At 50.4% G+C, this 24,249-nt stretch overlaps 1 protein-coding gene across 1 annotated transcript; it reads right to left on the bottom strand.

Moving 5' to 3' along the window:
• Window positions 1-220: 220 nt before the first annotated feature.
• A4GNT (alpha-1,4-N-acetylglucosaminyltransferase) lies at window positions 221-4,706 on the bottom strand. The gene is made up of 3 exons (XM_079315382.1): window positions 4,556-4,706; window positions 3,481-3,930; window positions 221-1,300 (listed from the first exon to the last, which is right to left on the bottom strand). Exons 1-3 carry the CDS (start codon window positions 4,670-4,672, stop codon window positions 689-691), a joined length of 1,179 nt encoding a protein of 392 aa, XP_079171508.1. The 5' UTR covers window positions 4,673-4,706; the 3' UTR covers window positions 221-688.
• Window positions 4,707-24,249: the final 19,543 nt, after the last annotated feature.

The following is a 24,249-nucleotide window of genomic DNA, read 5'->3' as shown; positions in this document are numbered from 1 at the left end:
TCATCCCTATCCTTCCTTAGTGTCTCAGCATCCCCTTTCCAGGCACACTTTCTACAGCTGGGTTTGACCTGGGAGGATGGGGCAGAGCAGCCGCTGCCTGGCAAAAGCCAAGTAAAAGTGTGGGAGCACAAGCCTTAGGAAAATGTGACTCATTTTTCAGGGGAAAGTAAACTCAGAGGAGTGATGGCTTATGAACTCTTTTTATTTTCACTCGCACGAAAGTCCCTCTCAAAAATGTAGGGTGTAAAGTCCATGTGAGGAAAACACCAGGGGAAGACTCTGGTTTGTGCTTCTCCTCTTTTGCCCAGGGGGCTCCAGTCCAAAGTCTCTTGTGCTTCCAACTTTTCTGATGTGGGAAGCTTCTGTTAGTTCCAAGAGGAGCAGAGACAACTTTCCTCCTGTAAGGGCATTCCTCTCTTTAGGAATTTTTCCCTTGGAGAAGCTCATGAAAAGACTCAGAGTGTCAAATTTAGGAAGGTTTGGTTCATGAGCATCAATCAGAAAACAGAACTGAGTCAAATGGTCCTTGGAGGCTACACTGGATGGATACCTACCACCATTCTCAGCATCCCAAGGGAATAGGAATAGTGGTTATGGAAAGTTCTTTATTTCTCCTACAAAGGCGGATACCGACAGGGTGGGGACTGTGTTTGCCTAGAAGGATCACCCCTCTCCTCCTTGCCCCACGTCACTCAACATCCTCAGGGCCTGGGGGATCCCTGTGCTTGGCATTCTGGATCAGGTCCTCATAGGTGGTGGGGCAGTAGGTTTTGTAGAGTTTCTCAGCCAGGGTGTTGCTGCCGGCCACCACGACCTTGCGGTTGCGGTTCATGAAGTTCCACAGGTGCAGAGCGTAGGAATGGTTGAAACTGGGGCTTTTATCCCACACCTGGTAGTACCGGCTCCAGGCTGGGTACGGGATGGGGTAGAAACGCTGGGGGTTGAGGAAGGAGATGTTCTGGCAGCTGTGGTCCTCAGTGCCTTGGAAATCCGTGAGGTTGCAGAGCGTTTTGAGCATCCTCGTCATCAGGAAGGGGCCCTGGTTGCCCCAGATGTTGCCGTTGTACTTGAGAACAAAGTTCTCCATGCAGTCCCAGATGAACTTGTGGCGGGCAGGGAAGCCGAAGATGCCATTGCTGGAGAAGCGCGACTTCTGGGCGGCCAGGAAGCTCTCCTGGGGGATGGGCCGGATGGAGATGACATCTGTGTCCATGTAGATGCCCCCGTACTTCCAGATGAGTGCCAGTCTGCTGGCGTCCGAGCTGACGTGCACCCAGTTCTTCTCCTGCTCCGGGACCACCTGCGGAGAAGGAAAGGTGAGATGTGTGTTGGGTTGATGTGGCCAGCAATGTGTATTCTGTCACCATCTGCTGAAGCTGGGTAGGGCAGTGATTCCTTATCTCCATGGCACATACCATCTGCTAATGGGCCATCTTCAAACCAGCTGGGGCAATCATCTTTATCTCTTCCACAACCCATCCTCCCTCCAGGAGATATCATCTGCTGCTGGGCCATTGAGCCCCACTGTATGACTGATAAAATTACGTCATCCCACTGGGAGATGCTCCAGCCAAGGGGAGGAGCCAAGCCTTTCCTACCCAGATAAAAACTGAGATTTTGGGCAGCAAGGTACCTTCTTTCCACTGGATTCCAGAGGAAAACCAGACCTTTCCACATCATCCCTGGACCTTCAGAGGAAAACTGCACCTTCTACAGGAGCACTGCTCCAGCTGAACCACATCTGCCCCTGCAGGCGGATACAGCCACCATTGAATGGGACTGCTGCCAACACCCTGACTGACTGATGGGGTGTCAGCTTGGATTCTGACTCTGTCAGTGTTTTGGGATTGTTCTTTGTAATACTGTATTTCTATTTTAATTTTCCTAGTAAAGAACTGTTATTCCCAATTCCCATACCTTTGCCTGAGAGCCCGTTATTTTCAAATTTATAATAATTTGAAGGGAAGGGGTTTGCATTGTCCATTTCAAAGAGAAGCTTCTGCCTTTACTGGCAGACACCTGTCCTTCAAACCAGGACAGATTTGATGCTGCCGACAGGTGTGGAAGAACAGAAACCCTGACAGGGCCTCCCTGGAAAATCATCCCTTAGATAAGAAATTGCTTACTTAGAATGACTAATACTAGAAATATTTCACCTCCTTTGCAGACCCCCACTTTATCTCCTTGTGATTTAATTGGTCCATTTCTGGTTCCTTAGGTGATAGGTCACTTTTACCTAAAATCCTTAGTAGTTGATGAGTTTTACAATCTCCTACACCATTGGCTTGTTTCTAAGGCACCCTGACCCTACAAAATCCTTCTTGGTACCTTATCTGTTTGGACTGCTGCCTGGGACCCTTTGTGGAAGAAATAAACTGTCTGTGGAGCCTCTGAGCAGCTTTCTTGATCTTTTTCTCTGCTGGCCAAGAAGGTACTTTGCAAGCTGAGCAGAAACCACCATAAAAGCTGATGGCCTAGACTCTAGGCTTGCTTGAATCCAAGTACCTTGTGACTGAAATCTGCCTGAGACACCAGGAGAAGCTGTTCCTTATGGGACACCTTAACCAGACTTGTGGCAGTGTGGGGCAAACCCTAAACCCCAGCAGTCACAGGCAAGGAACAGACCCAATCCATCCACAAATGGCACCACAAACCTGCACCTGCATGGCTGCAAATGTCTCTGACAGCTTTTGGTGCCTCCAAAATCAGATTTTACTGGGGTAAGATAAGGAGCTGGAGCAGAGCAGCGCTTTGTTAAGATTAGGAGTGCAGGAACATTTCCCAGGTGGTTTGATGGCACCTACAGTGTTAAACCAATGGCACCATGAATCACTCACTGCTATTTCAGTGGGACACAACCCACTTAACACACTCCCAGATCCCTCCCAGCTCTTTGAACCGGGCTGCAGGCTTTTCATCAGTGTTTGTTGGCATTTTGAGTCATTTTTTCTCAGGAGAAGAAAGAGTTTGGAGGAAATCTGCCTGCCCTGCCCAAGCATTTTGACCAAAGCTACTTGTAGGCAGTTTGCCAGGAACTTTTTCCTGGGTGGAGCTCACCAGATCCCACCTTGGCTTTGCATGTTGCTGTTATAGAACCTGAAATCTCTCTCCTATCTCTTATCTCCTGCAGGCTCCGTCAGAGTGAGGCAGCTCTATCAAGTGCTCAAGGCAGCACATTTTGTTCAACCAGCTTCTGTTGGGGAAGATTATTAAGGCTGTTTTCTCAAAACACGTCTGCAATCTATTTTTACCGATGTTTCCTTTGCCAGAAAATCCAATTCTCCAGATAAGGCCGATCATGTACGCCATAAACAGAGAGATGAATACACAGCAAAACGCGGCCAAAACGAATCTGTTCCCAACCAAAACAATAAAAGTCACTAACTTCACACAGTCCTGCATTCCTCATTCCTTTTAAAGGTGGAATTCCTTTTCCCACCCCTAGTTACAACTCTGTTTTCCACTTGCTTTGACGCTCACCTGGTTGTACCACTGGAGCAGAGGGGTCTCCTGGAAGACTGTTTCCATCTGGAGAGGGAAAATGAAGACATTCTTCATGGAAGACAGGAGGGAGAAGGCTGCGTAGCTGGTGTTCATGTCCAAGGCTGTCTCGTTGGTGAGTCCCCTCAGGAAGAGGATGATGGGTCTGTCCTGGTAAATCCGGGCAGCGGATTCCACGGAGCACGACACCAGCGGGGGCGGCTCCAGGCGCTCCGTCGTCTCCAGGAAAATGATGCTCTTGCCAAGGTTCAGCACCTGCTCAGGTGTCAGGTAGTGCTGGGCCATGGGCAAGTAGGAGAAAACACAGCTGGACAAGAGGGAGATCTCGTACAAAATGCCCGAGACAAAGCAGAAACAGAGGCATATCTGGATTTTCCTCAACATTCTTTCTCTCCTGGAGCGTTTGGGGGCGTGCCTCCGACATGGGTGCTAAGGAAGACAAGGAACAGCAAAAGGAGGAGCCAGTTATTGCCCAGCAGGATTGGGAAATGGAGGAATGTGGCTTTGGATGGTGGAAGGTGAAGGCAGTTTGGTGACAAGCCTGGTGACGATCTCTCTATGGGTACAGAGGGCTCTTCCCTCTGGGATGAAGATCTGGGGTCTCAATTCCTTGGCCCCTGCCAGGCAGGGGGAACCAGGAGAGGTGTTGGGGAAGGGATGGGCAGCTGTGTCCCACGGTGCTTGGCAGAGAGGGAAGGACCCAGGGAGGCAGGTGAGAAGGGTCACCATGCCAAGGCAAGGAGCCCCAAGAACATCCCTGGGGCAGAGTGGTGTGGGGAACTGTTCCCAAGCACTGCAGTCCCATTCCAACACACGCTAATTCCATGTGCTCATGGAATTAGGTGCCCAAGGGGGCTGTGAGGGGGAAGGTTGTGATCACAGTTCAGAATGCGTCACCCAGAGCTAAAACATCAGCATGCCAAAGGTTTTTTCCCACTGCCCTGAGGGATGTGAGGAATTTGTGTCCTGCAGAGATGGAGCCTTGTGATGGAGCAGAGAGAAGCAGGTGGATAGAAAGTGTATGGCTTCAGACAAGGAAGGAATTATGACCTACCCGGATTATAGTCCTGATAAGTCTACATTTCCAGCACCTTTTCTTGCCCAGGCGGTGACTCCTGGACTCCTGCAAAGCCCAGCTCCTTGGTGAGGACACCCAAACTGTCTGGAGCATGCAAAGGGATTTCTGGAGGTGTGACAATAGCGCAAGGGGGAAACCAGCTCTGCTGCTGGCTCAGTCTCAGTCCCAGGAAAGGTGTGGGATCCACCTAAAAGGACAAAGAAGGGTTTGGTGAGACCGATGTCATGCCTGGCACACCTCCCCTCACTCCCAATGCCACCAGGACACGAGGCCATACAGCCACAGGGAGCTCCAGCTGGTGAGAGGCAGCATGGAATGGGATCTGCACTGCACTGTCTGGTGACACAAGGGAATTCCCTCCTGAAATGCCACCTGGTTGCACCTGACCAAGTTGCACCTGCAGGGACCACCAGGGTCCACCTGGAGTGACAACCCAATGTCCAAGAGGGTCTGAAAGCATCCAGAGCTTGATTGATTGAAAGGAATGGCAGGAAACACAGCTCTGTGTGCTGGGATAATTAATGAACCTCATTCCATGTCACCCTTCCAGAATACAGATAAGTCTGGAGCGGAGCAAACCCCATGGAAATTCCCTGCCAGAGCTGAGCTTGCACTTAGAGCTGTGGCAGCTCCCCATCCATTTCTCAGAGCTGAATCTCATCAAATTAAATATTAAAGCAGTGACTGTTCCCATCAGTGCTGCTTCCTGTGCTGCATGACAGATTTTGTTGTTTTCCCTTCCAGCCACCCAGGGTTTCTCATCACATCCTGGGTTCCCAGGACAGCACAAGAGTTTGGGAAGAAATTCTTGGGTGTGAGGGTGGTTAGGCCTGGCTCAGGTTGCCCAGAGCAGCTGTAGCTGCCCATCCCTGGAAGTGCTCAGGGCCAGGTAGGGGCAACCTGGACTAGTGGAAGTTGTTCCTGTCCACAGCAGGGCTGGCACTGGATGAGCTTCAAGTTCTCCTCCAACCCAAACCTTTCTGAGATTCCACATTCTATGCCAATTTCCCAATCCCATCCCCAGTTTCTCCCGTTGTCCCTGCACTCTGCATGAGTGGCAGCAGCTGGGGCCTCCCTGCAGATATGGAACTGGAGCGGAAGACAGGGAATGGAGAGCAAATATCCGCGGTTTGGAAAGGCCGTGTGCCCAAGGCTGCAGATAAGGCAGCCCTGTGGGGCTCAGGTGGAACACACATCCAGCCCAGCCCAGCCCCACAGGGCTCAGGAGACACCAGCACTGGCATTAAAATAAACTACAGTGCTCCATCTCCCAATTTCCTCCCGCCTTTCCCACCTGCCTCTCGATCTCAGATAGGTGCAGTTAATTTACTCTGGTCATTTGAAAAGAAAACAGAAAGAAAAAGTTGCTCCCTGGCAGCTCTGTCACAATCTCAGCTTGACCAGGTTTTCAGGCATCTAGTCATTGTTTTTTTCCAGCCCAGAGTGGTTTAGGTTAGAAGGGACCCTAAAATTCATTTTGTTCCAAGCCCCTTCCAGTGGAGTTCACACCCCTTAGACTCCAGGGCCAGGAAAGCTCAGGGGATCCTTCCAGTCTGACCTGGGTCATCCCAGTCCTGGGGACACTCAATGGTGCTCCTGTCCCCCTAAGACAGAACACCTTCCACTATCCCAGATGGCTCCAAGCCCCATCCAAGCTGGCCTTGGACACTTCCAGAGGTGGGGCAGCCACAGCTTCTCTGGGCACTCTCTGGGCCCTATCACCCTCACAAGAAGGAATTCCTTCCCAAAATCCATCTAACCTGTGGCAGTTAAAGCCATTCCCCTGTCCTGCCACTCCCTGTAAATCATTCCTGCTGCTGCTCCATGCCGACCAGGGACTGGAGTCCCTCTGCTGCTTTTTAAATCTCCATGCCACTCTCCTGAAGCAGAAACCCCTGGCTTTGCTTTGATTAGAGTTGGGACCATGAGGACATTCCCATTACTGGATTCATATTTCTCCTTTGATGGCCGACAGATCCGATGTCTCAGGTCTTTATGAGCAGCCCAGCGAAGCTGGCAATAGTCCTTCAAATTTAAAACAGTCTGGGAGGCATTTTATTTGCAAATTGTGGACAGAGAATGAGGAGGCAGCCCAACACCTCCCTGCTCCGTGCACGACATTGTGAACAGAAACACGCATCTTCATCGGCTCGTTCCGGGAAATTGTTTTGCTTGGTTGGTTTTCCAAAACCCCTGTGTGGCGAGTTATGAATTCTCATCACATTTGACCTGGAGGCTGCTGTTATCACAATGTTCCCTTCCTTGCTCGAGTTAAAAGGACTGCGGAGCTGAATGTTAAAAATAAATCCCGGCCATTGAATAGATTACCCTGCTGAGTGTGATGATTCCGGGATGGGCTGCTGCCTTGATGGCCCATCTTGTCAAGAGATTTCTTTCCTTGGGGCAATTTCCGTATTTCAAGTGCAGGATGAGAACGGCTGGGAGGCTACAAGGGAGATTACTACAGATGCCTGTGGTAACTCCTCAAGGTGGCTGTGAGACACAGGTGCTGGGAATACAGTGGGATTTGCCACCAAGGAGGGACAATGATGCTGCTGGGTCCTGGCCCTGCATCCTCTGCACATCACACCCCGGGACAGCCCATGGGGCATCACTGCAGGGACTTGGACTAAAGGAGTAAAACTCCTCATTTGTTAAAAAAGGATTCTTTGAAATAAATAAATAAATAAATAAATAATCCCAGTTCATGCAGCTCGGAGTTTGCCCAGACCTCATTTCAGTTTTAGGTTCTCCACAGAGAGCTGCATCACAAGCTGCAGTTCAAGCACCACAAGCAGATATCGCACAGTCCTCTGGCAAACTCCACTGTCACTGTGCATCCCCACAGCTCCTGGAATCCCCCGGGATTCAGAGCAGAGACCTCCATCCTCTTGCCTATCCCCTCTCTGCAGCTTTCCTCTGGAAAAGGATTTGCCTTTGGGATGCACCCAAGCTGTTTCTGGGGATAACCCCAGGCCAGTCCCTGATTTCCACACAAACGGCGTGTCCTGAGCACACACCGGTTTATTTTTGAGTCTCTATGGGATTTGCCCGAGGAAATTGCAGCTGCAATCATGCTAATGCACGTGCAGGCACTTCAGCCCCAACTTGGTCACATTTAGCACCAGGCACGTTTGGAAAGCGCTTTCTAATGGAAAACCCGTGCTAGGAATATACGGGGTCCAGGGCAGAATAATTAATGCAGCCGATGTGATGCAAATGAAGCGGCTTCTCACCGTGCTGTGCACGTCTGCCTTCCCATTCTCCAGCTCCACACGTTTAGGGACAGAGCAAAACTCACCTGGGGGCTGCCAGGAGCTGGACGGGTGTGCAGGATGCAGGGGAGCCCCGCTGGGAGGGATGCACAGGCGATGGAGAGCAGGTTTAGGGACAGAGAGATCTCACCTGGGGGCTGCCAGGAGCAGGAGGGGTGTGCAGGCTGCGGGGGAGCCCCGCTGGGAGGGATGCACTGGCGATGGAGAGCCCGAGGATCCGCGCTGTGTCCGTGCTGAGTGCTGCCCTGGCAGGGCTCGGAGCAGCCTCATGGCTCGCTGTGCTCCAGCTCTGCTGTTTGCATTGCCGGGGTGCCCAGATAAGGCTCACGGGGCTGTGCTCTCCCAGCACAGGTCCTCCAGTGGCCAAAGGTGAGTCCCCTGCTCCGCCAGCGTCACAAGGGATGGGCGGGACTGGGGAAAGGCACCTTTTGGGGGTGGTTTGAGGCATATCAAGCCTTTTCTCTTTGTACCCAGATCCGAACTTAGGGAGGATTTTACAGGGCAAGGAAGAACTTTGCTGAGTGGAATCAGTGCTCTGGATACTTCCAAGGAAGGCAACAACAGGAATTTCTACACAATAACACTGCACATCCTCAAGCACGGCCTGACAGGCAGGTGGGGAGGTTCCCAGATCCCACAGAGCCTCTACTTGTTCCCAGCACGATGGTCGAGGGGGGCAGAAGCAGGATTAGGTGACCCACCACAGACTGGAAATACTCCCCCGGAGCTTTCCTGGCTCTGGAGCCTAAGGGGTGTGAACTCCAGTGGTCATCCTGTGTTTGGCCAGCAGAATTTGTAAGGAGGTGGAGCTGTGGCATCAAAGAAGAGTCCCCAGTGCATCCCCCCTTATCCAGAGCTGCTCAGCCCATGTGAGGACACCAATGCATCCAGCTGGGATGTGACCCAGCATCAACAGCAATCAGGTTCTTTGCAGATCTTCTCCTCTCTTTCCTTTCTCTCCCTATTTTTAGCCAGGCTGTGTATCCAGAAATGCCAGGAGTGCTGGAAGCTTTGCCCAGTCAATGAGTGCTGGCATCACCATGTGTTGCTCACATGCAAACATGGCAAAACCCCCATTTTCCACCCAAGCCCCACCTCTCTCCACCAGCAGAGCTTAGGAACCACAAAAACCCCTTTTGGTGCATCCCCCCCTCAGCCTGTGCTGGCACCAAAAATCCAGCCAGCTCTTCAAATCAGCCATTAACACTTTGGGCAGAGATGCTGCCCCCAGTCCGTGGTTCCTGCTGGGAGGGCTGGCGGAGGATGCCGAGCAAACAGCGCCCACGGGCAGGCAGCGAGATACCCAGGGCTTATCAGCTGATAAGAGCCCGGGTAAAAATGGCAGGAGGGTTCCAGTTGTGAAAAACATCCCTGGGGCAGTGACGTGGGTGAGGAGCCGGCACAGCCCTGGGGAGGAGCCCTCCCCTTGGGCAAACAGCGCTGGGTGCATCGCTCGCAGGTGACCTGGGGAATTGGGGTGGACAGCACACACCCCCAAGGCTGGCAGCTGCTCTGGGGGTGGACACAGCCATCCACCCATCCAGCAGACCCATGGCATCCCTGCCCATTGGAATGGATAATCTTCAGGGCCCCCTCCAACCAAAATGAGTCTGTGATTATGTGGTGTTCCATTCTTCCCTTCCTTCCCAGGGTGCTGGGAGCATGCAGCAACACCAGAACACAGACAGCAGCTGAAATTAAAAGTTCCAGCCCAGTTTTTATCTTATCCACAGCATGGAAACTTCCCCATCCTGCCCCAGTTCTCCCCATTGCCCTAATGCCCTACTGAGACTCCTGGCACAGATTTAGGAGGAGATTTTTCCATGGAGCTCCCTCCAGCAGAAACTTACAGCCAGGAGCAGCCTCATCCTGCCCCTTAATTCCAGATGGACTGAGGCCAATCTCTTGGTACCCCACTGGATGCTGCAGGCTGAGCATCCCACCTGGACTCTGCCCATTCCCTGCTCCAGGTGCCACTGCAAGCCCAGAGTGGGAGTTTGGGTGCCCAAAATTCTGCTGAGGAGACAATAAGCAGGGTCTCACACTCCACAGCTGGTCCACAGCTGGGGCTTGGACTGACAGCTTCACAGTGAGAGTGCTTCACACTCACACACACTAAACACAGGGAGCAGTCAAAGTGCTGCTGCTGCTCTGCATTGCCCTCTATGGGAACTTGTTTTCCAAAGAAAAAAAAGAAAAAAATAAGAGAAGAAAAATGGGAGTCTGGAGGCAGAACCTGTGCCTGAACCTCCTGCATCCTCAAAGATGGGTGGCTTGGCCAGGGAGGCTGAAATCACCCCTCAGTGCCACATAAGCAGGAGGCCCCAGCTCTCAGGGATGTCAGGCTTTCCCTTCCCTTCTCCACATCCAACATGCTCAGAGCAACCTCTGGGACTCAAACACCACAGGATAATCCCCAGAGCCATGGGGAAAGTGTCTCACCACCTTTGGTTCCTGGTCTGCCTGCTCAGGTAGGGTTCACTGGGACATGGATCACAGGATAATGCAATGCTTTGGGTGGGGAGGGCCATAAAACCCATCCCATGTCACTCCCTGCTGTGGGCAGGGACACTTTACACTATCCCAGGTTGCTCCAAGCCCTGTCCAGGCTGGCCCTGGACACTTCCAGGGATGGAGCAGCCACAGCTTCTCCTCCCAGAGCAGGGGAGCATTGATGTGGCTGCTTGGGGACTGCTCTCCAGGAGCCCAGCCAGCCACTGGCTGGAGCTGTACTGTCTGCTGGGTCTGAATTGGGCAGAAATATCATTTAAAAGGATGATTCAAAAGAGGAGTGAGGACCTGAAGGCAAGAATCCCATGCAGACATTGTCATTTGCCATGAAGCATATTAATTTTGTATGGTAATATCTTTATATAATAACATTTTATTTCTGTACACACTGCCAGCATCATCCAAACCAGCCTGGCTCAGCTTTAATAACAAACTCTTAAATAGAGAGAGACAGATTCCTGGATCCCTGGAAGTGTCCAAGGCCAGGCTGGATGGGACTTGGAGCACCTTGGGATAGTGGAAGGTGTCCCTGCCCATGGCACAGGGTGGCACTGGATGGGCTTTGAGGTCCAGCCAAAACCATTCTGGAATTCCATTACCATCTCAATTATAGAGTGTGGGAGTCCAGGGTTTTTCCCTGGCTCCTTTGGGGGTGCAAAAACCTCCCTGGCAGACCCCTCAGAGACCCCTGAGTGCTGCCCAGGAGCTGCAGGGGCTGGATTTGGCTCCTTGGGAGAATCTGCCCACATTGAGAGAAGAGACACAGAAAATAATGATGAGTGTAAATTACAATGTTAGAACGTAGATAAATAGGTTTTCTTGAATGTTTATGATAAGGGACACGTGGCCAAGATGGAGAATTTGGGGGGTGGACACCTTTTCCTCCTTCTTCTCCATGTCATCCATGTTGGGTGACACATTGGCCTCTTGGATTGGTTGGGGTCAGGGCTGGACCATTTAATAAAATTGTATTGTATTGGTAAAATTTTGTAAACATGTAATACGTAGTACTAACTATATAAGATAAGCCCTGCCTTGACCAGGCAGATTCCACCATGGATGCCAGGCTGAGCAGACCGCTGCTGGCCAGGCCAAGTGTCCCAGAGATAAGAAACAATAAACTGTCCTTGGAAAAAGAGAAAACTGTCTCCGGCAGTCTCTCTCCAGTCTCTTCGGGGAAAACCAGGTTTTGAACCACCTTCGTGTCCCTCTGGGGTGATCTCGGGGCAGAGGAGGAACCCCAGACTGGGACAATAGAGGACCACCCTCCACACACCCTCCTCACTGCTCTTAACTCCTGGCATTTATGTCTTTTGGTATTTATTGAAAGCCTGTGTCTTTGTTTTAGAATTATGTTGATATGGTAGAAAAGTCATTTGCTCCTTTTGAGCAACAGGGAAGTTATAAATTGATGTTTTCTTAGTTATTTTCCCAAAAATCAATGGCTGTGCTTGGAAAACAATAAAGCACTTAGGGCTTACATGCAGATGAACACAAAAGGAGAGCAGCTCATCTAAACAGACCCAGAGTTACATCTCCCAGAGGAGAGCTTGGCAGTCAATTCACAGTCAGGCAGGGCCAGGAATGCACAGAGGGAAAAATCTCAGAGGAAGGAGAGCAAGGAGCTGATCTGTGCCAAATTACAGCCGGTTGTAGAGCAATATCTTTGTGCTGGTTTGGGCTGGGGTAGAGTTGATTTCCCTTGGAGGAGCTGGGATGGGGCTGTGTTGCCATGCAGAGCTGGGGGAAGAAGGAGGAAGAGAGGGATTTTTGGGGTGGTGGCATTTCCCTTGCTGAGTCACCTGTCTGTGTGATGGAGCCTGGCTTTCTTGGGAATGGCTGAACACCTGCCCATGGGAAGGGGGGAATTAATTCCTTGGTTTGTTTGCTTGTGCTCAACTTTTACTTCCCCTATTCAACTGCCATTACCTCTACCCACAAATTGTCTCACTTTTGCCCTTCCAGTCCCCTCCCCAGCTCCAGAGCAAAGGGAATTGGGTTAGACAGGGGTGCTCCTAAATCTGCCTCTGCAGCACCAGCTTGTGCTTTTTGTTGGTTTTTGTGCTGCTAAATCAGAGTGCAGCACCATTAGACTGGGGAGCCTCATGAGGCAATACTGCCTTTTTTTCTCCTCCCATTAGAAACAGATCTGTTTCACCTGAGCAGGGCCAGTGCAAACTCCCAGTTTAGCTGCTGCAGATTATATCTGAGCCCCTGAGATCTGGGTTGTGCCAATCCTGAAGTCCCTGCAAGGCAAAGAAACCCACCAAACTGAGCTCATCAGAAATTTGTAGGGTTTCTGCTTGGGGCAGAGCAAAGCCTGGTTTTACTGGACCCCACAGAGCTCCCAGCACCTGGAAAAGAGAAACACCAGGGAGTGAAAAGCTCAAAATTATTGGTTATTTTGCCTATAAAAAAAGGGTTTCTTATAACACAACAAACATTTGTAAATAATAGTAAATATCAGATTTTGAGAAAAAACTTCTCCCTGTGAGGATGGTGAGGTCAGACTGCTCAGAGCAGCTGTGACTGTCCCTGGAAGTGTCCAAGTCCAGGCTGCACAGGGTTTGGAGCAGGCTGGGACAGTGGAAGGTGTCCCTGCCCATGGCAGAGGGTGGCACTGGATGGGCTTTAAGGTCCCTTCCCACCCAAATCAACCTGGATTTTGGGGGATGCTGTCAGCACAGTGCCCTGAGCAGGGTGAGGTACCCCAGGTTGATTTTCCCTTCTGTGCTCCAAATACCCAGAGGGGACAGGAATCAGATGCTGAGAGGTGTTGAATGCACATCTGGAGCAACAGCATTAGAAATGTCCAGAAAAATTCCATCAGAAAATCCTGCTCCATTCCATCAGCAGCCAGCAACGAGAGCTTTCTATATTCATGACTTCATCAGAGTCATATTTCAAAAATAATAAATGCTGTTATTATTGTTATTATTGGAATGAATTTCTCCATTATGTACTGAGTGATTGTAAGCACTTGCTGCCTCCAGCACAGGAACCACCTCAGGAATAATCCAAGCAAATGATATTTGTGTTGTGGCTGCCACGGGGTCATGTTCAGGGGTTTTTAAAGTGAGGAAGGTATTAACCAGAACAACAGCAACAATCAGAGCAGAAAGAAAGTCATTATAAGTTGGTGTAAAACACTGTCAGGGTGGGTTTTTTTTCAGGCAAATTTAGTTTGGGGCACATGACTCATGCTTTTGTGGGGTTTGTCCTGGTTTCTTGGAGCTCTGCCTGTGCTCAGAGCTCCTGCTCTCTGCTTGCTTTGCTTGTGTACAGAGGAAGGGAAGGGAGAGAGCTCAGGGAGTGGGGATTGGGATGGAGCAGGGCTGTTTGCTCCAGCCCCCTTATCACCCCAGTTTGTCCCCATGGCCACTGGGTGCCTCCTTGGCTCCTGAGCCTTAGAGCTGGAGCTCTCCCTGCTCCTGGGCTCCTTCCCTGCTCTGCATGGATTCTTGGCCACAAAATGCTGCAAAGAGCAGAGGAGATGAAACAACTGACCAGGAAGTTAGATCTGGATATCAAGTGGATGGGCTGGGATTGTTGGGAAGAAAAGGAAGAAAAGTAAAGCCTGGCATCCCCTACCATCCCAAAAACGGTTTGTGGTAGAAGCAGAGTCCCTCTTCACCCTCCATCCCCCTGAATCCCCTCCCTGGCTCCATCAGGCTCCATCCTGACCTGCCTTTCCCCACGATCCAAGAGCTGCAGTGGAGTTGTAAAATACAAATTGGGAACAGCCCAAGATTTTTCCAAGAGGCCCAGCCGAGCTGTCAGCACGTTTTGACACCAGGCCAATAAGATGGATTCCAAAAAGATGGGATCCCACCATGCCAAAAAGGAACATTTGGTTGAGCATCTGCCAAAACAAAACTAGCAGACTGCTGGGAAGGCTGCATTTTCCAAGGTTTTTTTAGGCATGAGGAACAGCAAGGAGGATCTCTGTGAGCATCTTCAGCTTCCCAGGCTATGAGGGCAAGGACCTGGTTATAGCTGGAGGGGACTTTTACTCCAAATGGAAGGCAAATTTTCAATTTCTGGCCCTGGTGGCATAGCAAATTGTGCTGCTGCTGCACTAGAATAATATCAGCATATCCAGAATTCAGGATTTTGCCCTGGAATAGCATGGAATAATTTAAACTGCATGCCCTTGGTCTGTCATGACAAAGTGGAGGAAGAACTTCCAGACTGTCTTCATTTCAGCAACATCATGCCTTTATCTGTAAAAGAAAAACTAAAATTTTGTTTTGGTGGCTAAAATTCCCAGGGAACTTGGCCTCACTAACTCCTGTGTGTCCATGAGATCAGAGATGGGGGGGAGAGCTTCCTATGAGCAACAATCTGGCTCCAGGTATTAAAGATGAAATGAAGAATTATTTAAAATTAGGGTGGTGAGGCCCTGGCACAGGGTGCCCAGAGAAACTGTGGCTTCCCCTGGATCCCTGGAAATGTCCAAGGCCAGGTTGGACAGAGCTTGGAGCAACCTGGGATAGTGGAAGGGAGTGGAACTGAATGAATTTTAGGTGCCTTCCAACCCAAACCACCCTGGGATTCCATGATCTCCAGATCAGAGAGATGACAGGGATGGATAAAAGTGTCAGGACAGCATCTTCAGTGTGAGGGGAAGTCAGGAGCCTTGGAAAGCTTCTTTAGGGAAATATATAAATGCAGGCGGAAAGGGGAGCTGTCAGGACCTAGCCAGGACCAGGCTGTTCCTTGGTGTCCAGGAATTCAGGGAGATGGGACACATGGTGTGCAGGGAGGACAGCAGAGTTTTCTAATGAGGTTTGTGGGCGAAATAGGACAGATTGAGGTCCAACAAGCAACTGGATTATAGGAAAAGCAAGGAAGATAAGGAAAATAAAAGCAGGAGCATCCAGCTGTGGATTTTTGTAGTCAGACCTGGGACTGCAGGACAAATTCTGAAGGAAACATTAATTAAAGGCACTGAGAAAAATGAGATAAAGTGCAACCTAGGTTTACCAAAGGCAGTTTGTGCCAGCCTGTGCTGACATCTTCCTTTGATAAGATAATTGGTTTTCCAGACAAGGGAAATTTGGTAGATCTAATCTATCTGGAGTTCAATAAAGCATTTGATATGGGGCCGCATGGGAAATTATTAGTGAGGCTGGAGAAAATGAGAATTAACAGAACCCGGGAGTGGGGAGAGCCGGGGCTGGCACAGAGAGAATCGCCAGGGGAATTCCGGACCGAGGGGATGGGTATGGGCGCCCTGGGGTCAGCCTGGAATTCCCCCATCCCCGAGGCTGGCAGCGAAGGTTGCTGGCGCTCCCGAGTTTGCGGGCAGCGGGAGCATCGCTGCAGGGATGCAGGGGAGCGCTGCACCGTGAGATGGCAATGTTGGTCCATGCACCGCATCCCACCCTCATCCCCCGGCTGCGCTTCTCTCCCAGAAATCTGCGATTGCAACTGCGGTGGGAGCTAAATCCGTCCGAGGAACGCGGCTCTGGACAGTCAGCTCCCGTGCCGTGGGATGAGGTTAAAATCCATCAGATGGGATCAAGGCAGCGCCCTGCAGCCCAAAGAACCTTCCCAGTGCACAAAAAGCCCCAATCCACCCGCAGCAGGCAGAGCTGCTGAGGGTAAGTGCGAACACGTCCGCGTGTGTGCATGGCACAGGGAGAGGAGGAGACGATTTTATATAGAAATAAAATCTGCTTATCCCTTGCCTGTATTTTTAGCTGAAATTAAACCTAAATGCCATCTGATCAATTCAGCTAAAATGAGCCCTTAATCCTAATAAGTCTTGATCACCTTTTCAAAGCTCGTGAAACAGCAGGGAGGGTGTTTGCATTAAGTAATAACACCTTGATTCGAATTCCTTTGGCATGGAGCAAACTTATATAAGCACAAAGTGCTCCTGTCAATATTAAACAAGGACTTGGAGAGAGCCAAAGGAATGCCTTAGGCTGCTTTTTTGCCCTTTGCATCACATCTGCATCACTCCAGCTCCATCCTCAAGTATGGAAGGCACATGAAATCTTCAGGAATTCACCAGTCAAGGCAGGTCACTCTGCTGGGATGACAAACTCCACCCAGGCCATTTCCATTTCCCAGGGGTGTTCTAATCCAAAGGAAAGCAGAGGAGATCGAGCAAGCAATGTTGGACTTGGTGATGTCAGAGGTCTTTCCCAACCTTGATGATCCTGTAATTCTGAGGATGAGCTCTTGATGGATTTCACTCACCTGTGCTGCAGCAGATTTAGCCACAGATGGGACTCACAGTTTTCTATATTTTTTCTAAAACAAAAAAAAAAAAAAAAAAAAAAAAAATCTTGGAGGAGCTCATTATTCCTCAAACCCAGAACAACTTTGTCAGTTTTAATAAATCTTCAGGAGGACTTTGAATTACTGAATTGCCAAAGGATGCTGTTTCAGGGAGACGTGGGCGGTACCACCCACTGCACCCCTTCCTTCCATCATTAGCCATTATGATGCCTCCTGAGTGCTGGGATTTATACATTATTATTAGTATTGTGGCTTCCCAGATCCCTTCCCTTTTTTTAGCACAAGCACTGCTTTGCCAGTGGTAGCCTATACAATAAAATGGTTCCTTTCTGCCTCTCATTTTCCAGCTACCCAGGAATTTCTTTAGGTCATCTCTCACTCAGTAAATTATGGGTTAGAGCTGTAAGAGAGCAGGAGCTGGGAGGCAGAGGCTCTTTTTATAGGAGTCTTGAACAAGCCTGGCCCCAGCTGCTCCAAATGAATGTGGATCCAGTGGTGTGAATGGAGAAGCATTCATTGGAATGCAGCTGGGATTTTAGCTCCCAGCTGAGTGTTTGATGGGGGGTGGCTTTCCTGGTGACCTGCTCATCCCTAGACCTGGTGCTGAGCTCGAGGTGTGGGAGCTTTCCTGGAAGAAGGGGGAAGGTGTGGGGGAATCCTGAAGGTGGTGGTGTTTCCATTGCTAACCAAGAGCAATTTCACTGTCAGCAGCAGCTGGGAGAAACAGGATGGAGCTGGAGGTGCCCCAGGGAGATGGGGTCAGCTGGAGCAGGGCAGGGATGGGATGCAGCATCCTTGCAGGTGGCTGTGGGGATGGGGTGTGGTGAGCAGTGCAAAACTGCCTGTTCTGGGGGGAAAAAAAAACAGTGGGAAAGGGAGGGAAATCAGGATTGCAGCATATTCTGCAGATCAGTGCTTGCAGGTGTGGGTCAGATGGGTGGGACCCCAAGCTCAGGTGTGGATTGGTTGGGGGTCTATGCTCAGGTGTGGGTCAGGTAGGTAGGACCCCACACTCAATTTCCTTGTGGGAACACTGAGTATAATCCACAGGGAGTGGCTCTCACCCTTCATGTTCACCTCTAGTGCAGGGCAGTGGTAAAACATCTCCAGGATCTCCTTTTCTGATGGATCCATGGGAATGGGGCTCCCTTCTGGGATCCCCCAGAAGGCCAGGCTGATCTCTGAGCTCACACCCCTGAGCAGTCAGAGTCTGAGTGTTTGCTTTCCACCTTCCTGCTGGACCAAAGGCTGCCTTTGTAAAGCCCTTGGGGCTCCATCCCATGGATCCTCCTGTCACCGTGTACATCTGGAATATGAGTGTGCAGGTGTCCTTCCCCATGTCAGCATTTCCCAGCTGGGGCCCTGGGATGGCTGCAGAGCTCCCCTGCCACTCATGAATGAAAGGATCAAGGTCCTGACCCCTGGAATCTCCCAGTGACCCTGGCATTGTGCAGCCATGCCCAAAGCTCTGCATGGAGCTGGCAGGGAACATAAATCTGGGAAGAACTAATGAAGACCCCCAGGGCCATGGCTCTCCATGGCTGTCTTGTTAACATGATCTAGGAAAGACAGGGGGCCCTGCAAAAGATCAAACCCAGGGCTAATAAGTAACTCATCAATGTCAGGGAGAGCCAGAGCACTGTCAGGGAATGCTGGATGAAGGTTTGCAGAGCATCCCACCCCCAGCCCAGCAGCAGCATGGCCAAAGGGCTGGGAGGTGAGCAGCTATCCCCCAGAACCTCATGGCTCACCAAAAATCAGCACCATGGTGAAAAGGCACTGAAATGTTCCCCCCTTTGGTACATCTCTCTTCCCACTGGCAAGAGCCCTTTTGGTTTTGTCTTGATGCCAGCAGGGGCTGCAGCCCTGTGGGTGGTGGGATATTGAGCTCTCTCACTCCTCCCAAAGGTCTGGGATTGATTTTTTATGAGAGGCAGAGGGATTCTCAGAGGTCCCAGGGTGGAGCCCTCAGGGCAATCAGAGAGGGGTGAGTTGTTCTCTTGGTATGAGCCCCTGCCAATCCAGATCCTGAAGCTGGAAATGGAACTCAGGGTCTCTTGGCAAGGAAGTGGCACTGACAACGATTTTGGGTTCAAATGTCACCTCTGTGCTGGCTGATGCAGGCTGGTGGGGATGGCTGGGGAGGAAGCCTTGGTGGCCAGGGCCAGCTGTCTGTGGGTGACAGCCAAGCAGAGAGGAGCCTCAGGTCCCCAAACTTGCACATCCTTGCTCTTGACCTTCCCAAATGACTGGCAGATGGATGGGGAAATTGCATGGGACACCAGAGAGCCAGGCAATGATTCTAAAACTGTTTCCAAGCTGGATGCTCCATGCCAGCTCTCCAGTGCTGCAGGACAGAATCTCACTGCCTTTCCAGGTACTGCGGGCTCTGATTGCCCCCAAAATTGTCTTTTGGCTGCTCCTGATGCCATGGCTGTCCCAGCTGCCACTGGGGATCCCAGTGGCCCCAGGAATCAGGTGGGTTCCCGTTGTGTTCATCTGTCACCAGGCTGGCATGCCAAGAACAGATTAAAGCCCAGCACCAGAGACCTGGGGAGTGCTGCTAGCAGCCTGTGGCCCTGCCTAATCCCATTCCCTATTAATTTGTTATCCCATTAACACCTTGCACATTTCTCTCTCTCACTGCTGTGCTACCCTGAGAGACTCCTGGGGACCTTGTAATGTGGTATTTTGTTGTTTAGAGCACAAGGCAGAGAACTCTTCTCATCTGAGCCCAGAAATCCCTGGATAGAGAGAAAGAAAACTGCTGCTTTGTTTCTTCCAATCAATACCATCCATTAAGATCCGTGTCTAACAGAGTGAGTAAGTGAACAGGCACCTCCTGCTCCCTCAAACCTTTGGAAACAGCAAATTCTCTTCAAAAAAGAACAATTGGATAGCACAGCTCTGTCTGGAGCAGGTGGGGTGGAGGGGGCAGCTTTATTTTCAGAGGTGTGGAATTGCTCCATAGGAATTGCTCCATTGACTTTTCCATAGGAAAGGAAGTTCTGTGGAGAGCAGGCAGTGGTGGGTGATGGCAAATGGTACAGGTCCCCTCCCCAGCACTCCTGCACAGACCATGAGGGGTAAAATCCATCGAGCCATGGCTGGTGGGAATTGTGCACTTTTAGGGCTGGGCTGTGCTGAGCTCAGACTTGCTGGGATGGCTGGGGGCTGTGGGATGCAGCAGGGCATGGGATCACTGGGAATGTGGTCCCTCTGTGTCTCCAGAGCACAGCTGGATCACGGGGGCTGCACCCCAGCATGGGCAGGGTCCTGCTGCCCTCTACCCACACCAAAAGTGAGTTTTACTCTCCAGATGGGCTCAAGCGTGGTTAGAAACCTTCTCATTCCATCCTAAACCTGAGTCCAGCTCTTACCCCACTGTCCTTGTGCCTGTTCCTGCAGGGAAAATCAATATTATCACAATCAAAGAGGTGATGGTGCTCTTGAGAACCCCAAACCAAATTCTGTCTGAAGAGGGAACCTGAGAGAAAAAGCCCAGGTATTCAGTCTGGCATGGCAAACTTAAACACAGCCCTCACACCGAGGGATTCCTGGTGCAGTTAGGGAAATAAATGCTCCTTGCCCAGGGAACTGCACTTCTCCCTGTCAGCATTTCAGAGAGACATTCCAGCCACAAGCAGGCTCAGCAAAGGCCGAGACGGGGTGACAGCAATGAGAGCCCGTCTGGGTGGTGCACAGAAACAGATCCGTCAGGCAGTGCCTGCAGCAGTGGAATGTGCTCCTTCCTTCCCAGCCGCTCTGCCCGGAGCGCGGCCCGGGGCGAGCAGAGAGAGTGAGTGAGCCGGGAATGCGATCTGTGCTCCTCATTGACTGCGGGGTGCATCGGCACCCTGCTCAATACTGTGCTATTCCACCCATCGATCCCCGCTTTGGTTGTGAACTTTACCCCGTTGATATCCATAAAAAAACCTTAGCAGCGCTGATAAGGTTTAAATTTTCAGCTCCAGATGGGGGAGAAAAGCTGTTTTTAGCCCTGAGCTGTCAATCCTGCCACATTTCAGGGCAGTGGCACCTCACAGGCAGGTTCTGCTTGGATAACCTGGGATGCTCCTCTCTCCAGATGGGCAGGGAAATGACCTCTTGGTCTCTTAAAGCCTAATTAGAGCCAGACCCTGGACTGGAATAAGGTGCAGAGGTTCAGGAGGGTGTGTACATCACTCAAGAAGTTTTGTTCCCTGGTTGTGTCCCCTTTGGTCCCTTCCTGGCTCTAAGGTGCTGGCTGGGGGGTGGGAATGGGAATCATTCTCCAAAGGACAGCTGAGCCTGGGCTACCAGAGGTCCCCTGGATTGGGAGAGTGATGGTGGAGTCCCTCAATGAGCTTTCTGCCAGTCCTGCCTCAGTTCAGGACATCCTGATACAGTTATTCTATTTCAGTCCTGAACATCCTCAGGGTGATCCTGGTTAGGAGAGTCTGACATGAGGAACAAGAAATCTTGTGACAATTGAGGGAATTCAAAATTCCATGCAGTCCAAACCCGCACAGAGGTCTTGGAAAAAGTCCAAGCAGTTCTTTTCCTCCCTGAGCAGGACATCACTCCTCTGCCCCATATTCCTGTGGCCATCCCATGGCAGGAGAAAACTCTTGGATAAACTATAGATTAGAAGTGAAATCCAGTGGTTTGCCTTATGGTCAGATTCCAAAGGACAAAGGGTCCCACACAATGATTTTACAAGACAAGGAATGCCAGGGAGGTGCAGCCAGAGTGGTGTTGGGGCTGGGTATGGAGCATTTTCCCACATCCCCTCTTTTCTCCCAGTGCAGGGAGCTGCTCTTGAGATCTGAGACTGATCTGCCACTCACTCCACATCTACTATTCCAGATTTTAAATTTCTCTGGCTGCTCATCCAGCTGCTGTTAGCAACACCCCCTCCTCTGCAAACACAGGAGGGGAGCAAGTGTGGGAATTCCAGTGCATAGTGGTGGGGGATAGGGCCACTGCTAAATATTCCTCCTCCCCACCTGAAACCTGGAATGCTCCACTTCAGCTGGTGCCCTGAGGATCCCCATGGCTGGGGAGGCTTTTTTCTACATATGCTGGTTTGAAAAGACCCTGGTGCAGAGTGTCCAAGAGCAGGTATGGATGACCCATCCCTGGAAGTGTCCAAGGCCAGCTTGGATTGGGTTTGGAACAAACTGGGCTAGGGGAAGGTGTCCCTGCCCATGGCAGGGGATGGAACTAAATGGTCTTTAGGGTCCCTTCCAACCATTTGGTCTGCAAGGCCCAATTCCAATCCCAAACCATTCTGGGATTTTATTGGTATTCTAAGATTCTCTGATTTCTACATTTTTAACTGAGTGCAGGATCTCTCCTGGCTCCATGAAGAGTCACACACCCCTTCTGGACATCCCATTTCAGGCTTTGAAGGAACTGGAGATGTGGAGAATCTGTCCTTCAGGCAGGACATCCTCACACACTGGACCTGACATTTCTTCAAAGCCAGACCATTCCACTCAGTGACATGATCCTGCCACAAAGACCATCCTTCATCCTGCCCCCTTCCCTTTCCCTCCAGTGGTCACTGAGGCAGGTGTAAAAAAACATCAAGCAGCATTAGGAAAAAATCAAGCACATCCCTGCACTACCCAAAGCATCCTGATCAGAAGTGGTTTTATTGCAGGATGTGAGCTGCAGCTGGAGTCAGCATCCGAGGGGCCAGCCCTGCTCTCCCCACTCTCCCCCTGCCTTATTCACAGCTGCAAATTGCTTGGAGATTTCTGGAAGACATCAGAGCGGATCAAACCTGATTTCTCTGCAGTCCTTTTAAACGTCCCATTGTAAAATGGATTAACATTCACGGGGATGCTTGGGGATGAAAGGCAGGGGAGAAAAAAAAATCACATCACCAGGAGGATGTGGTGCCTGAAGCTTCGTGCAATTTCACCTGAAAATGAAGCTTTTGTCAGTGTCTTTTCTCCACGAGGCTTTTCCATTCCCTGATGTAATCTGAACATTTTACTGTTTGTGTCATTAGTGAACAAAAGGGGGAAAATGTGGTGTTTTTTTTTTCCTTAAATTAAAGGGCTTTCCCCCCCTCCCCCATAGGAATGGTAAAAGAATATCAAATTATAGGCTGACAAGGTGCACTTGTGAGAGAGAATCACCAGAGTACAGCAGATCTATATCTTATCTCTGCCTGAAATTGCATGGCTGGGCCGTGGCATTGGAACCCATTTCAGCAGGGCAGGAATTTGGAGCTTTGCAGGCTCAGAATAAGGAGCTCAGTGAGCTATGCATGGACCAGTTTCAATACTGATGAGCAGCAAGAGGCTGTGGGGGAGACTGGGGGAATAATTGTTCCCTCCCTGTGAGCCCCCAAATTGCCAAAACCTGGGTCTGCAGCTGGGACAGGGATGAGGGGAGGTGTGGTTCTTCTCCCCAAGATCTCACTTCTCTCCTCACTCACTTCTTGGCCACTGTGAGGAACAGGACATCTCCTACTTCTTGGAAGGAAAGGGCAGCCTAAGGTGGACTGGCTGCAGCAGACCCAGCATGTTCATGTGGTTTAGTTTGGTGTGTTTATTTTGCACAGGAAATACAAATTTTGAACATGAGCAAAAGGTGGGGATGCCCTGGCTTAGAGTGGCCAGAGAAGCTGTGGCTGCCCATGCCTGTAAGTGTCCAAGGCCAGGTTGGATGAGGGTTGGAGTGACCTGGGACAGTGGAAGATGTCTCTGTCCATGGTGGGACTGGATGAGCTTTAAGATCCTTTCCCACCCAAACCATCCTGGGATTCTATGAAAAGCAGTTTTGATGATATTTTAACAGAATCACGGAAAGGTTTGAGCTGGAAAAGATCTTAAAGATCATCTCATTCTAACCCTGCTTTGGACAGAGTTTGTGTTCTGTAGTCCAGACTTTAGGGAGACTCCTCAAAGATCCAAACCTGAGGAGCGCAACAAACTCAGGACACTGCTTTAATTAAACATGAAATAAACACTTCCCCCTCCTGACCCACCATGAGCCACAAGTCCTTGGCTGTTTTTAATTGGTGGGGGTTTATTTTCATTCTCCCTTCACTCTGCACCCTTGCAGTGATTCACTACAATCAGGAAATCTTTTTAACAAATATTTTCCCGAACGCCGCTCGGATTAGCGGCTCCAGCGTTCCAAAATAGCTCCTCCTGATCCCAGGGTTTCATCTCTGCTTCAACAGGGAGAGCTGCTGATTTATGGCCACATTAAGCACGGACGTGGACTCACATTGGAGTCTGATAAATACAAGTCTTTAATATGCGCATGCATCATTTTTATGTTTCTTTTACAAAGAGGCTTTGAGTTGTGCGCCTTATAAAATTACACTGAGAGAATGGCTGCAGTCTGCATGGGAGCCAGGGCTGCTGAGGGGGATGAAAGATGCATTTGCTGGAATACTGGAACGCTCTGGGAGCAGTATAAAATTTATGATATCCTGAGCTATTCATTTTCACGGCTTTGGAGAGCTTGGGCCTTGTAAAGGCTGTTAGGGATAACTGTGCAAGCAGTTGTTTGTTTGCAGCTCTAACTGCTTTTTTAATGGCCGAGTTTGATTGTTATTGTAATTAGTAAATGAGCAGGTTTTTTTGATTTTGTGCTGGTTTTGCTCCACGTTTGCAGCCTGGTTTC

The sequence above is a fragment of the Erithacus rubecula genome, assembly GCF_903797595.1.
Source record: "Erithacus rubecula genome assembly, chromosome: 11".
Taxonomy (NCBI): domain Eukaryota; kingdom Metazoa; phylum Chordata; class Aves; order Passeriformes; family Muscicapidae; genus Erithacus; species Erithacus rubecula.
The sequence above is the reverse complement of the archived record's forward strand: the minus strand, read 5'-3'. Positions and strand labels throughout refer to the sequence as shown.